General features: G+C 49.8%; 1 protein-coding gene across 1 annotated transcript; it reads right to left on the bottom strand.

Moving 5' to 3' along the window:
• Positions 1 to 2,330: 2,330 nt before the first annotated feature.
• Positions 2,331 to 14,066, bottom strand: LOC141476652 (asparagine--tRNA ligase, cytoplasmic). The gene is made up of 15 exons (XM_074165445.1): positions 14,015 to 14,066; positions 13,139 to 13,221; positions 12,864 to 12,929; positions 12,666 to 12,758; positions 12,366 to 12,455; positions 11,623 to 11,701; positions 10,640 to 10,710; positions 10,273 to 10,359; positions 9,126 to 9,347; positions 8,536 to 8,735; positions 7,939 to 8,074; positions 6,792 to 6,905; positions 5,083 to 5,214; positions 4,324 to 4,455; positions 2,331 to 3,815 (listed from the first exon to the last, which is right to left on the bottom strand). Exons 1-15 carry the CDS (start codon positions 14,055 to 14,057, stop codon positions 3,684 to 3,686), a joined length of 1,680 nt encoding a protein of 559 aa, XP_074021546.1. The 5' UTR covers positions 14,058 to 14,066; the 3' UTR covers positions 2,331 to 3,683.
• Between the last annotated feature and the right edge of the window lie 1,447 nt (positions 14,067 to 15,513).

The raw sequence follows: 15,513 nt of genomic DNA, 5'->3' as shown, positions 1-15,513 counted from the left end.
TCCCTCAGACGGTACCGCCGCCGCCCCTCGGCCGCTACCGCCCCTCGGCCGCCACCGCCCCCGTGGCCTCCGCCGCCGCCCACCGGCACCGCCCTCGCTGCCGTACGGCAGCGAGGGCGGTGCCGGTGGGCGGCGGCGGAGGCCACGGGGGCCGAGCCGGGAGACCCTCAGGCCGCGCCCCCCCCCCCCCTCCAGCTCCTCACCACAGGAGCTCGGGAATGAGGGGTCGAGCTGCCCCGCGAACCGAAGAAAAGACCGCAATATCCTTAAAAAAGGCAAAGATTTAAAAACCTGTTTTTAAACCCTGTCACTCGGGTTAGTGTCGTCCTCCGTCCCCCCCCTCGTCTGGAGAACTTTTGGGGAGGGAGTTTACCCCGTCTGGAAAGGGAAGGACGTGGCCTTTGTTGGTGGCGGAGGAAATGGACATACATTTTGAATCATGGAATGGTTTGGGTTTAAAGGGACCTGAAAGACCACCCAGTCCCACCCCTGGACACCTCCCACCAGACCAGGTTGCTCCAAGCCCCCTCCAACCTGGCCTTGAACCCCTCCAGGGATGGGGCAGCCACAGCTTCTCTGGGCAACCTGGGCCAGGCTCTCACCACCCTCACAGCAAAGAATTTCTTCCTGATACCTAACCTAAATCTCCCCTTTTTCAGTTTAAAACCCTTCCCCCTCATCCTATGGCTCCCCTCCCTGATCAAAGTCCCTCCCCAGCTTTCCTGGAGCCCCTTTAGGGACTGGAAGGGGCTCCAACGTCTCCCCGGAGCCTTCTCCAGGCTGGAGAACCCCAACTCTCTGAGCCTGTCCTCACAGCATCTTTGTGTGTGTGACCAACAGGTCCATGCCCTTCTGATGTTGGTGCCCCCAGAGCTGGAGGCAGCACTGCAGGGGGGGGTCTCCCCAGAGCTAGGGGTCTCTAAGAGATGGAAAGAAGAGGCTGTTCTTTCCCAAACTCCGCCTCTGCCAGGGTGCAGTGGGAGAGCTCTGCCATAGGGCTGCACATGGCATACCAGGAGGCGCACATGGTGTTTACGGTCCATCATTTATGAGGAGATTTCCTTCACCTGCTGGGAGGAACAGCGTTTCCTGGCTGGGAGCAGACATCCACAGACCTGGATTTATCCCCAGCAGCACCTCCGCATGCCGTCACGGCACAGGTTGCGTTTCTCCATCCTGGTCCCTGTCACCATCTGGCACGGTTTGCGGATGCTGGGAATCAATCTGAGTGGCTGCCGGAAACACCCAGGATCATCATCCCTCTGAGATCACTGGAGACATAATCAAGCACAGCAAATTTTTTAAGAATGCAATAAAAAAAAAGAAGGCAACGTACAAGCCCACAACTGATGGGACACACAAATAAAACCAAGCTACATTTATCATTTCTCAATCTCTAGCAGTAATATTTTTTTCTTAACAATCAGAGCCCTGCATTGAGCCTCGATGATGAATCAGGAGCTGTACCAATCCTCATGGATACATCCCAAAGGTTTGGTTTGAAGCAGCATTTCAGCATCACCGCACACGTTCGGTTTCAGCGGCTGCCTACAGACTTTACTCCTCGTTCCTCCCCCGGTGGATTGGCACAGGGTTTTGCTCAGCTGGGGACATTTCCCAGGCGGGGGTTTGCCCAGCACCACCTCTGCGCCCCGGCAGATGAGGGCACTGCACTGCAGGCTCCATGCTCCAGTAAGTTCCACTCAACAGCATCTTTCATCCCAGTCCCCTTTTAAGCTCCTTATCTGATCCGCCTCTCCCATGAGCGCCTCTTAACTCCTCAGCCCTTCCTCTCCCCTGATACCGAGGCTTTTAACCTTTACAAAGCAGCTCAGCCCTGCCGGTTTTAAGGACAGAAAACTGATCACCAAGCCATGTTCTTCTAGTCCCAAGACATTAAATTCAGATGTTTAGGAGCTCTGGAAGTAACCTCACATGCTCCAGCCGTCTCAGTTGGGGAGGCAGAGACAGACCTGGCCTGGGGCCGCCAGGCGACACGGCCGCTCCTCCTGCAGCTGCTGCCTTGGCAACCACTTCTCCAGCATCTCTCATGTGTTCTCTCTAGGATGTTGCAGCTGAGGTGCTCTATCCAAATTACATATAAAAAAAAAAATCATACCTTTTAAGTTAATTAAAAAGAAATTAGTTCAAAAAGTAAAAAGCTCATTCCATTTTTTTGGGAGTATGTATTCCCTGCACTGGAAAACTCACTTTCCCTGTGCGATTGCCCACACAGCCAGTGCCTGTGCCAGGACAGACTATTACCAAGTAAGCTACAACGGCCAGGTGAGAGGAGAGAAACAGACATTACAGGTCAAGAACTGCTGTCTCGCACACCAACTCATGTTGCCATAATTTATTGGTTGCCGATTTAGATCAGTGTAGATATCTAACATGCAAGATGAAGAAAACCAGTGGTTTATTACAAAAATATGGGTATCACACAGCTCAACAATTCTATGAATGGCAAATCCAGATCAAGCCTCAGTCCTGGTAGCAAATGATGCACCTACCAATTTACAATATTTTTTTTTTCTCTCTAGTAAAAGGAATTGCTTCATTTATGACTAAAAAGCACACAGATGACTCAACACATTAAATATTTAATTAAACCTGCTTGCTAACTTGATTACAGCCAGAGAATCTGCTCAGATGCAGGAGCACAAGAGAGCGGGGAGCCAGCGAGGAAAGGTGGAACTGCTCTACTATGAAAACATACTTCAGTGGGAAAGCCCTGCTGAACTACAGTTCACCTGGAGAGCAGAGCTCAGTCAGCACACAGCGCCAAAATCCAGCTGTATTTCAAAGTCACCAGTTCCTCTGGGTCTTCCATCAGTGAGTTCTGGTTTGATGGAGATGGCAGGACCTTCACTGGGAAGGCACCACAAACATCCCCGTGTCCACGAGCCGACAGACGATGCTCTGAGAACACGTCCCCTCCCGCTGCAATTGAGCACAGGCTGGGTGTGCCACAGACCCACTCTAGCGCTTGTCCACAGGCACCAGGAAAAGCAGCAAAGGGTACCCTGCCAGCGGCCTCATCCTTTCTAACCAATAAATAATGGGGAAAGCCCAAACCCAACCCACCTCTTGCAGCAGCAATCGGTGCTCAATACTACATACCCTGCTACTGCATAAACACCAACGGAACTTCCATTAAAAACAGGAGCTAAAAAAGTGCAGCGCTTAATATGATTATTCCCATTTTTGTACTTTGCTGAGCTATTTAGATGATGTCTCTGCATACCATTCTCAGAGGCCACTATTTGGGAATTTACAGAGCTTCAACTCCTGATTTCTCCAATAGGAAACCATAAGAGAAAACTGATTAAAGCAAATTAAAAAAAAAAAAAAAAATCAAATGCTCAGCATATTTTCTTTTAAGTCACAGAAATTAAAAGCAGAAGCGTGTCTTGTTTTTTAAATGACAACTTATCAGGATCTTTGTTTTATGCTGAGAGCATAAATGCACCTAACACTTTTTTCTAAGGCTTCTTCCAGTTAATTGGTAGCGTTTTCCTTTAAAAAAGGGGTTTATTTTCCTTTTCGCATCCTAAATTAGTATTTGTATCAGCAACAGGTTGCACTAAGTCTTGTTCTCGGCCAGGCCGTGGGATAGCAGAGTGTATCGTTCCTTGCCAAGCCCCGGCTGCTCGGTTTTCTGGGCGCTCCTCCCAAGGACGCTAAGGTTTGCAGCGCTGCACGAAGCGTGGGTAGAGACAGACATCCCGGATGTGGTGTCTGTTCAGAATCCAGGTTAGGAACCGCTCTAATCCCAAACCGTAGCCACCATGAGGGCACGTACCGTATTTCCTCTGTGAAGTTAAAACCAGAGAGTAGATACTAAACATTTTGTTGTTATTTATGTTATAATTGCAGCAATACTACCAGAAAAAACACCACCACAAAACCATTCCAAGATTATTTTCTGAAAGATGAGGAAAATGGACTATGCTCTTTTCAGGCAAGATAGTTGAGTTGTCCTGAGTTCCCGAGGTGGAGTAAGGACAAGAGGAACGTGGAAGGTGAAAGTCTTAACAATTCCTGTTCGGCCACCTCCTCTCCCCCTCCCCTCACGCCAGGTACAGCTCAGTCGCTCAAGCCTGTGAAGTCCAACCTCTCTTTATCCAGCCACCGCAGACGTCCTTGCCAGAGGAACGCTCCCGCACAGCCCGACCCAAAGCAGGTGATGTGTAAGGGCAGGGTGCGACCGTGGCCAACAGCAGCGATTCTCACACAACGGCAACTGCTACCCACTGCACTTTGCCAATGGTTAACTGATTACCTGCTTTGGGCCAGCAGAAACGTTTGCTGTTTACAGACCTGGTCAGTGTACCAGTAGTACGGCGTGGGATCGATGCCCTCTCTCCTGTAGCCCTCGAGTAGCTCCTCGCTGTCCCAGGTACGCATGGAGCCTCCAACGATTTCACCAACGTTGGGCATCAGCACGTCAACCTGCAACACACAGCACGGAATCAAGCTACTGCAACTACGCTGCCTGCAGAAGGGGGAGGAAAAACAGCCCAGATTTAAAACTGTATTTCCATAATGCATTTTACCACGTAATTTTAATTCTCTGTGACAGGAAGGTGGGCAATCCCCTCCAGACCCAACTTATAGATGGAATAAACTAACCTATGAGGTGCTCTAACCTAACCTCCAGTATTCTTGGTCACATTCAACTGTAAAAATAACACCAAAACCCAACAACATTAAAAAACCCCTCCAAAACTACTCCCCGAACCCCCACAAACACAGCAGCACCCCTGACAAGCACCACTGCCCCTCCCAGCTAGCCAGCGGTCAGTCACCACAGTCTCCCAGAAGTGACAGAAGCATTGCCACAAGACCTGAGGTGGGCGAAGGGCACGCTCACTATCATCTACCCACACTTCATTAACACTCCAGAGTTCCTTCATTTATTTCCGTAGGTGCAACAAGCCTTGCCACGAGACACCCAAACCAAAGCCTGGGAAGACTTCTCCACGATTTTCCTGCAGCACTGACTCGTTGGATGCTCGCTCACGCGGAGGCTCCCCACGCTGCTTAGAGCCCACGACCCCACCTGGAACACCAACTTACAGACTCGGTAAGCCGGGAATCGTCGTGGCAGCGCTGCATGTAGAAAGACTTTATCTCTGCGGGAAATCGGCACAACAAGATTGGCTCGTTAATGGTGTCTGTCATCAACCTCTCAGGAGCTTCAGGAATATCCTATGGTGAAAGAAGGCTTTATTAGTATTTAAACTCAAACCCACTCCAACACCTTGAGTCCCACATGTATCAGGCATGAAACAAAGAGAGTTTCAGACCACACGTTCCTCCTAACATACCTACATTTTTAAAACAAGCTTATCCTAGAAAAAAATATATTTAAAAACATACATGGCAGGGGAAAAAAAAAAACCAAAACGTTTAATTAAAATTCAAGCCTTCCCAATGTTTCAGACAGGAATCTGATGAAAACCTCACCTGAAATGTGGACTTCCCAAACAACCAGCAAACACTGAAGAGCCTTCTCTCCTTCCCCCCCGATACTGTTTTCCACAAACCTCAACACCAAGAAGTTTCAGTTTCCTTGTTATGTATACGGCTTATTTTTGAAAACCTCAACTGACCAGTTACACAGACAAGGTCATTTGGTTATTTAGGTTCAGTTTTCGGACTGAAATTTGATAAGCTGTGAAACACCTTGCGGAAGTTTCATTTTGATCAACTCAGCAATTTTATTGTTTAAAAACTAAGGAGAAGCGAAGGATGACACCAGTCACACTGACAGGCAGGGAACACCAGTGATGGTGTGATGATGGCTTGTTAAACGAACACGCTTCGTTTAGTCAAAAATCTCTGCCTATTCCTAAAAGGTTTAATTTCAACTTTTATTGCCCCAATGGTGTCACACTCTTCTTAGATTCTGAGTTAAAGTCCGAAGATTAGATATTTTCTTTAATAGTAGAAGACAACCACACCTGTTGCTTGTTTTAATCCAATGGCACACTGCGTTCCAGCGCTGACTGCACGGAAGGGGCAGGAGCAGCCACAGCAAGGGAAGTGTGAGGAACACAGGCCTCGTGCAAGGGCAGCTCACAAAGCACGCGTCAGCCCGCAACAGGGGAGAGGGGGGAAGAATCCTCACTTCCCTCTGGAACTGTAAGTTCAGGGCAGTCTGAAGGCCTCTCCCTCCCTTCATCTCCATCATCTTTGATACGGATGGGAAAAGCAGCAACAGCAAAAAATCCAACACAACTCATTTTGAGCTGCCAAGGTTCCCTCAGAAAACGCTGTGCAGAGTTTGAAGTTAAACCATTATCATAGAATCATAGAAGTTAAACAATTATACGATCTCCTCCTAAAAATCTCAGTTCTCTTAAATCCTTTGATGACTACGGCTACATACATCATCGAGTCCTCTTGAGCTCCTTCAAGCCATTTTACCTTACGTGCTGGAGAAGAGCGAGATGGAACAGAGGGACAGATGACAACACAACGTTCAAAGACATCCTGTGGAAACCCAGCCCACACTTGCCTTCCCCAGTACGACGTTACTACACCTCCCAGCACAGTCCAGACAAAAACCCAGGCCTTGCTCAAGCTTAGAGCAGGACTCCCTCGAACTTACACGGGACTAGAATTTCACTCCTTATCACTATCATTCCATGCAAACCACAGACTCGCACCCCAATAGCACCGTGGTCCAAACACACTGTTCTTCGAGGGATGTGCACACCCTTAGTGCGGGGCAGTGGGGTTCTGTTTGGTTGTAGCTCCTACAGAGCCTCAGAAAGACTTACTTCCCCAAACTCATAGTAAGTGCCATCTTCCTTCTTCACATCGTGTTCCTTTAACCACTCAATGGCTTCAGAGTAGTTCATTCGCCGGAACGGACGTTTAGGGGGCTGGAAGCCCTGCGAATAAGAGTAGGAATAGCAATAGTTGGAGGAGTACCATTCGAGAAGAACACTTTTCTAGTTGATCAGTAACTTCCAGACTTGAAGCACACACACTATTTTCCAGCTCGTGCATCAACCAATTATTACTTAATAAATAAACAAAGAAATCAAGGTCAGTACTAGAAAGCGAGAACCAAACACAGCCATCTTCCAAGCCCAGTCAAGCTCCCAGAGGAGATGCTGAAAAAGATGGCAGAAGAGAGAGGGAGTATTTTCAAAGCTGTTCCCTTTTCTGTGCAAGTTCACTGCACACACAGGTGTTTCAAACCCAGCCATGAGCAGAGGTTCACACACAGGGCCCCAGGAGAACATTTTCGCCTCCCCGCGCACAGAACAGTGTCAGAACCTGCCATTGTGAGGGGAATGCGCTTCTGCTGTCTCCTGCCTCCCACCCCCTCCTCAGCCCAAATTTAAAACTGAACCTCCCAGTGTTTATCAGGAAAACAGGTCAAAACACCAGGGATGACTGAATTTGTATGCGCTCCGAGAGAAGAGCTAGTGCTGGGGATAAAGTCAGCAGTCTCTCGGAGCCACCTTCTTTGCAGAGGCAGAAGACAAAGGGTCTCTAACAAATGGGAATAGCCGTACAGACCTCCACATTCCAGGGTAGGAAGTAAAACACCGGTTGTTTCATTGCTCCCTTGTGCTCAATCTGCAAGTACCAGCCGATCAATATTACGAGCTCTGGGATAGAGGGTTTTATTCCATCGGTGCAGCACACATTGCAATAAATCCCAGCACGTTGCTGGCGCCTGGAACTGCCGGCAGGAACTTCTGCCCCACAGTCTCCTGCTTCTGGAAGAGTCATTACCTGCCTTGCGGCATTTTCATTCTTTTGATGTTATTTAATATTTTTCCTATTATCAATAGTAGTAAGCAAGCAGAGCTCACTGCCGTGCCCTGCCTTCCCCAGATGAACACGCTGCTCAGGAAAGGCTAAAGATCATGTTTTCTCAGCTATTCCCAACTGTTCCCCGTTGCTGCCTACCGGGTTGAGCTCGTACAGCAAGCTCGATGCAGGCGATTTCAGGACTCTGTCTACTACGTCACAAACCAAGCTCTCCAGGCGGTCCAGCAAATCCTCAAAACTTATGAAAGGACATTCAGCTTCAATGTGAGTGTATCTGAAACACAGAGTCGTGCCGTTACAAAACCACGCACAAGCAACACATCTTTAGCTATGAAAAAAATCTGAAAAAAGAGAAAAACCCCACAACCCAAGAACACACACTTTTGTTCCCTTTTTCATTTCTCCCACTTCTACACTGTAAAGAAAGTGAAGCTTTAAAAAAGAAAAGAAAAGGAAGACAGCAGCATGAACTGTATTTTCTAAAAAGACAAAGCTTCCTATAAATGTATTAGCTCTGTTTTGCCCAGATCTTCCTTCACTAAACGTCAACGTGTTATGACCAGCTGGACACTCACGGAGACAAGGTATTGCCCCCCAAATACACTTCCGCTCAGATCTTCCACACAAGCGTCATGCTGTCTGCTCGCTGTACACTATGCCACCCAACTGCCTGCTACTCCCTGCCTTATAAAATCCCTTCTACATAAAGGGAAAAGAAGTGTACTCTCTGCATACTCTGCCAAGTGCCTGCGGGTCCTGGACTGCTCAGCTCTGTAAGACTGAGCAACACAGAAAACATCTCCTAAGGCTGGAATGCAGGTCTCCAGATAAAGCTGGGATGACTGGGTCAAGTATGCCTCTTCCCCAAAATAATCCAGTTTGAACAGGGTTGAGCCTCCTTCCACCTGCGTCTGGACTAAAGTCGGTGGTGTGACCTGTAAAAGAACAGGACTGTCATTACTTGAGCAAAGAATTAAGGACAACGATGATGAGACACAAGAGCAGTGATGTAAGACGCACTCTTCCAGAACACCATCTACACAGCTTGTGTATGCACACACAGAAATACTTCACTCTGATTCCCTTCAGCACGTTAAAGAGAGGTGTGCAGGCTGTTTGTGAGTCACGCTGTAACACAACTCAGGAGCCTCTACACACCTCAGAGATCTGTCTATGAAACCAAGCAAATTATAGTTTCCCAATAAACAGCTTTTCTTTTGCCCCTTTCAGGTCAATTAGAAAGTCTACAGTTTTTCCAGGAAAAAGACAGCCCTCAAGTCAGGTCACTAAAGCAGTCATTTGCTGACAAGGGAAAATATACTTACTTCATAATATCCATTGGCAAAGAAGTGATCCCTGAAGGCCTGCACCACCATGGAGCGCACCTTGAAGATTTTGGACATGTTCTCCCCTCGAATCATCATATGCCTGTTGTTGAGTTGCACGTCGACCTCCGAGTCCTCATTGAGCAGATTGTCAGCCCCTCCTGCTGGGGCCAGACCAATAAGCTCCCAGTAATCACAGTTCAGCTCGTGGCCTCCCGGTGCCTGCCCATTTGAAGAGAAACAAGAGTTTCAGACGCCTAGTTTTTGCCCCTTGGATGCCAACATCTTTGTACTATTTGAGTCACGTTCTACTGGAGAGCAAACTGCAAACAAGTTGAAGATCAGGAGAGAGGAAGAACTATCTCACTATTGCACCTCTGGGCCCCTCTGTCAGACCCCTGAGCAATCAACCCCTCTGCTCCAGGCAGCACCTCACCTCCCTGCAAAACCAGCGGTTTCCTGCTGCTGATCTCCCCTGCCCCATCTGCTGCCCCACAGCAAGCAGAGGTGACGCCCCCCTCGCCAGGCTCAGCCCTGCCCGGCTGCAGAACAGACCTCTCCATTTCTGGTCCCACCAGCTCCCCCGTGTGGGGCACACTGGGATTCTGTCCCCTAAAATGCTAATTTTTTTCCATTCACGGTATTTTCAAGGTATAAATGCAGATTTTCAAAATCTAATCAGTGAAAACCAACACTAGACTTGTGAAAATCTGTTAGGAGCATTGTATCATTGTGAGGAGACACGAAAACATCAAGTGTTTTCAATGTCCAGAATATAAATTCTGAGCAGCAACATGCTGTGAGTTACTCATGATTACCAAGCTGCATGAAGTTGTTAAAAAAAAGAGATCCCCGTTCAGCTGCATTTGCTTTTAGAAGCCCCCGTAGCGTAAGCCATGAAGGAAAGGGAATGCCGCCAACTTCTGGGCAGGGGGTGGACTCGCATTTAACCGAGCTTGGCTCCCTAACCTTTTGTCAATCTCTTGGGGACAGGACCCGAGTGGCAGGGACAGCTAGAACAATTAAACCTACCCAAATTTCATCTACGCAACATGCCAGTAATTATTTCCACCTCAGCTCCTCCTTCCACCAGGAGAAGGATAAGCTGCTGAAGAGAGGGAGAAGCCAAACACGCTAACTCCCGTACCTGCTTGCCCTCGGGAACGAGGTTCAGCGTCCCGTACACTGCAACGCTGCTCTCCGTGGAGAGAACCAGCCCGTTGTAGCACTGGCACTGAGGAGAAAAGGAGACAGAGGCATGGTTACGGGAAGTTTTTATCTTTCCTGTGACATCCACTGGAGTCACAGACAGACAAGATTAACTCAGTCACTTCTAAACAGTTCTCACACAGACAAAAAAGCCTTCAGTGGTAGGAGACGCAATTTAACAATACAACAACTTAATCAGTAGGTTCAGGAGAACGTCCAGTCGTCTATAGAAAAGGAAAAGAGATATGAGGTATGAACACTTCACTTATTTAATGACAGAACATAATTAAATCATCACAACTTACCAGCTCATCTGACAGGACACACTGAAGAAAACCCGTGCCATCTCTCAAAACAACGAACATCAAGTTTTTTCCTAGTTAAAAAGAAGGAAAAAAAAAAACACAGAGCGCCTCAGCTTTATTCACTGACGACCTGAACAGACAATATGGGGACAGTACGTCCCAAGACACATTAACCACCGATGTGCAGATTATTGCAGAAGGACCGTGATCACATTCTTCTGTTTTAAAAAGCAGAGATGCTCCAGGTGAACAGCGAGCCTTTAGCAGTTGGAGGAGCCTTTCACAGAGCTGTAGTCTGTGTAACAAGTTACTGTCAGTCCAGGGGGACTACGAGCCTGTGTGCAAAAATGCTCAACGCGTGGGCCCAGGGCACACCCAACACGGATAAAGCAGTGTCACCCTGGTCACCCACCTCTCCACAAGAGCAAGAATTTGCTAGAAACTGCTCACAATATCCAGCTCCACAACCGCCTCGCCAAGTCCTTCAGTGATAACCTGAACCAACACCCGTGGAGTCAGAACTACCTCTGCCCTGCACTTCCGCACCCCGACTGAAGCTACCTCGTGAACCAGGGTACCCATCACCTGGACAGCAGGTATCACTCGCTGAATTTATTTTAAAAGAAGTCACACTACTTTATGTAACTTTAAAATTCCAATTTGTTGTTTTCACTATGAACAGATGCCAGTTAGCTCCTCCGTTTGCAGATTAGCTTAAAACACAAAACAGGTCTTCTGAAGAAACTCTGCAGGACTGGCCTCCAAACCGACAACCCCATAAGATTTCAACTAAGAAACGTCTACGTGCTCATACATCACGCAGATTTTCAGTGTTGTTAGGATAAACCAAAGGCAGCATCTAACCGATGGTTTAAAAATTAATTAAGACCAGGTGCTGTCTGACTCATTGTGAGCGTCCAACTTGTGAAGGCTACTGAATGTGTTCCATCTCTCTGCACAGGTTCTAAACGCTTGTGGTTTACCTTGTCTCCGTAATCTGTGAATCCAGCCAAAAATCTTCACCCTCTGGCCTCTGTAAGCCTTCAGAGCGTCAATCTTCACCTGTAAATCAGAGGATAAAAGCAATCACATAGAGAAATGATTCACCATTTAGATGGTGTTTTCCACATAATTACCCAGAATACAAACACGTATCATATCTCCCTCCCCAAAACAGCTCAGCTGCCCCTTTCCCAAAGAGCAGCCGTGACAGCACAGGGCTCCAGCCAAAACCACCTTCTACAGGTGTACGTAGAAGCCCCTTCTACACAGGGCTCATCTAGAAGGCCACCATGGAGCAGCACACGCAGTGTCTGCTGACCAAGCGAAGGGCTGCACCAACCACCAAATCCAGCAGCACCCTACGAACAGCCAAATAAGAACGTGCCCCAGTAGCTTACATGACACCCTCTACCCAGCGCTGTCTCTCCACTCCCCACCACTGCAACAAGCAAACAAAGCAACACCAACGACCTTTCTCAGACAGGAGAGTGGTCTCTACCAGAAGACAGACACGGACACAGAGAAGTCTGATGCGCGATACCCACCAAGCGCAAGAGAAAGACCAAAGTCTATACACTAGAGGACACAGATAACCAGACCAACAAAGTTACAGTGAAAAGAGAGTGGATTCAGGAGCTGTGAGAGCCCCAGAGCAGGGACAGGCTCAGACTCGGTGCAGACGAGGCGCTCTGACACAGGCCATGCATCGTGCGCTGCATCTTACACATTTCGGCTCTGGAAGACTAGGATCATTTTTGATAACAATTTTCTTAGCTTCCTCCAGGTTCTTCTCTCTTCTCAAGAGGTCTTCTGCCTGGTGTAAAAAAGTAATGTATTAAAATAGCTGTAACCAGGCTTTGTAAGATTCCCACTCTTTATAATTACCAACAAAGAACACTTCTTTATACTGACAAGAGCAAACTGAAGTGTTTTTGGAGGGATGGGAACGGCAAGAACGCTGCTTACTGGTTTTGGCAAAGAACGGTGCTACGCTGCCTCCAACGTGGCATCATCTGCAACCTACCTCCTTCTTCTCCTTGGCTTCGTTCTTCATTTGCTCCCTGTGCCACAGCTTTTTCACATTTTTCATCTGCGACTTTGAAATAATGGCCCATCTCTAAAGGAATCCAAGGAGAGATCAGAAGACAAAAGGTTACATTGCGTCCCTTCCCACAAAGGAGCATTAAATAATTTCTACCAAGAAGCTCTAATGCTACAGCACCTCGTTTTCTTTTTGCGAATCCACGTAGATAGTGGGAAATGGTTCCTTTCCTGCCGTCATCAGAGCCTAAAGAGGGGGTGAGAAGAACAGAATCAATGGCGCTGCCAGTGAACGGAACCATCCTCCAAGAGACCGAGCAGACGCCCCACTTCTGGTCCTGCCCGGCAGAGCTGCAAAATCAGCTATAAAATTTACAATTAGAAAGAAAGGTCAGTCCCTCAACCTAAACCACAGTTCATGCTCTTCAAAACCACCAGGAGGTGTTTTCCAGTTACCTTCAAAACGGTCTTGAACGGTTTCTTCTGTGTCCCATCGCCAGTGGAATCGTTGCCCTCTCGTTCAGAAACGTACAGCTCCTCTGCAAGGCGCGGCAAAGACAGGCAATTACTCAAACAGAAATAACCAGCTACGGAAACGTTCAGGAAGAAACTGGAAACACACAAGGGCATACAATCTTTGCAGTTATCGGCGGCAATAAACCTTTGAAACCAACCAGATGGTCAGCCAAAAAAAGGATTATTTTAAATTCCTCATTCTAAAAGCCAGTCCATGCAGCGTGTTACGCTGAAGCCTCACAGACCCCCGGGGCACGGAGCCCTTGAGAGTCGCTGGCTGCGCAGCAGGAGCCGCAGCGGAAGCAGCCTTTTGGAGAAACACCTTTTTGCGGGCAGGCGGGGAGAGAAGGCAGAGAGTTCTGCCCAAATCTTAGCCCAGAAATTAACTGCTAATTAAAAGCACGGACAACGCCCCCTCCTCTCGCCAGCGCCCGGGCACACGGTCCCTGCGCGCCCCCGCCACCCCCCGCCCGGCTGCTCCCTGGCACCGACCCGCTGCCGACACGCCGACCTTCCGCTCCCGAGGGGGCGTTCGCTCCCCGCTCCCGGGGCTCAGCGCCGGTACAGCCTCCGGGCCACACACCGGGCCCCGGCCCCACCGGGTCCCCGCCTCCCCGCGGCGCCGAGGCCGCCGCTCCGCTCTCCCGCGGCCCTGACCGGTGCCGTCTCCCCAGGCCGCCGAGGCGCACCGGCACACCTCCGACCCTCCCGCAGCGTCCTTCATCCCCACCCGAAGCCCGGCCTCCCCTTCGGCCGCCCGCCGCCGCCACCTTCCGCCTGCGGCCGGGGGCGCGGGCCGAGCCCGCGGGGCCTCACCCAGGGCCAGCGCCGCCGTCCGTCCCAGCACCTCTCCCGCCATGGCCGCCGCCGCACTGCCGCAGCCGCCCGCCGGAAGTGCCCTCCCCGCGCTTCCGCCGCCCTCAGCCAATCCGCCGCCGCCTTGCATCAGCCGCCCGGCCACGCCCTCGCACGCCGGCGGGGGCGGGTGTCCGTGGGGCGGCCCCGCGGGGCATGAGGTGTCCCCATCCCTGCTCATCCTCGCCCACGGCCCTCACACCGGCGCGGGTGGAACACGGGCTCCCCTCGCCCCGTGTGCGAGCGTGAAGAGACTCTCCCGGAAACACGTTTGAGGTGGTAAGAATCGACTCGCGGCCGAGTGCTGGAAGTTCCACCTGAAAGTGAGCGTTTGCCAGTGACTGCTCCATCCGAAAGCGAGGTGAGCAGAGCGGTGCCAGCCCCAAGGGCAGCTTCCCAGGGACCAGACGGACCAGCTCACAAACATACCCTAGGAGCAGACACAAATACATTCTCCAGTTGGGAAGAGAGACAGGCCCAGAAACAAAGAGCAAGTGAGGAAACAGAATCCCAGAATGATACGAGGTTGGAAGGGACCTCTGGAGATCATCTCCTCCAACCCCCTGCCACAGCAGGTCCCACAGGAACATGTCCAGGTGGGGTTTGAATGTCTCCAGAGAAGGAGACTCCACCACCTCCCTGGGCAGCCTCTTCCAGGGCTCTGCCACCCTCAAAGGAAAGAAGTTCCTCCTCCTGTTTAGATGGAACTTCCCATATTCAAGTTTGTGCCCATTTCCTCTTGTCCTGTCCCTGGGCACCACTGAAAAAAGCCTGGCCCCATCCTCCTGACACCCACCCTTGAAGTATTTATAGGCCTTGATCAGATCCCCCCTCAGGCTTCTCTTCTCCAGCCTCAGAAAACCCAAGTTCCTCAGCCTTTCCTCATCAGAGAGATGCTCCAGGCCCCTCAGCATCTTTGTAGCCCTAAACCCCTCTGTTAACCATTGTTTGGGGTCTCTTTATTCCAGGGGAAAGCGAGGGGTCGGCTCTGAAGGGAGTCACGCCCTGTCACTCACACTAACAAGGTGCAAGGAGCCATCTCTCCGAGTGCAGCAATGTAGGCAACTGCTGGGGAAAGGGAAAGGTACAGAAACCACACCTGTAAATGCCAGAATTCCTAATAAAATCTGACACCGACCAAAGTTTATCACCAGCTGTATCCCAGTCTTAGGCGGGATGAGCTCAGACGAGGATATCTGGGTCCCTCTCAAAAGGCTGACCCTCTGGTTTGCCGTGGTGACCGTGCAGTGTAATGAAATGGCGCGCAGGAGGTAACGGCTGCGCAGCAGGTTGCGTTCAAAGACACCATATGAAATGTAGCTGCAGTTTTATACCAACGGATTATTAAAACGTGAAAAAAGTTTGCAATTCCAGGCATCACTTAAAAAAAAAAACAAACTCAAAATGACAGCGCTGGGTTTCCATTCCCCAGCACACACATCCTTCACTTTCGCCTCACA

This window comes from Numenius arquata, chromosome W, assembly GCF_964106895.1.
Source record: "Numenius arquata chromosome W, bNumArq3.hap1.1, whole genome shotgun sequence".
Classification (NCBI taxonomy): domain Eukaryota; kingdom Metazoa; phylum Chordata; class Aves; order Charadriiformes; family Scolopacidae; genus Numenius; species Numenius arquata.
Note: the sequence above shows the minus strand (reverse complement) of the source record. Positions and strands in the feature narration are given on the sequence as shown.

Excerpts from the sequence above, each read along its gene's own strand:
- LOC141476652 (XM_074165445.1), bottom strand. The coding sequence starts at position 14,057 with ATGGCGGGAGAGGTGCTGGGACGGACGGCGGCGCTGGCCCTGG. Across the intron at positions 12,930-13,138 it reads CGTTCAAGACCGTTTTGAAG|GCTCTGATGACGGCAGGAAA; the intron begins GTAACTGGAAAA and ends CCCCCTCTTTAG. Across the intron at positions 8,075-8,535 it reads ACCCGCAGGCACTTGGCAGA|ATACACTCACATTGAAGCTG; the intron begins GTATGCAGAGAG and ends TCTGTGTTTCAG.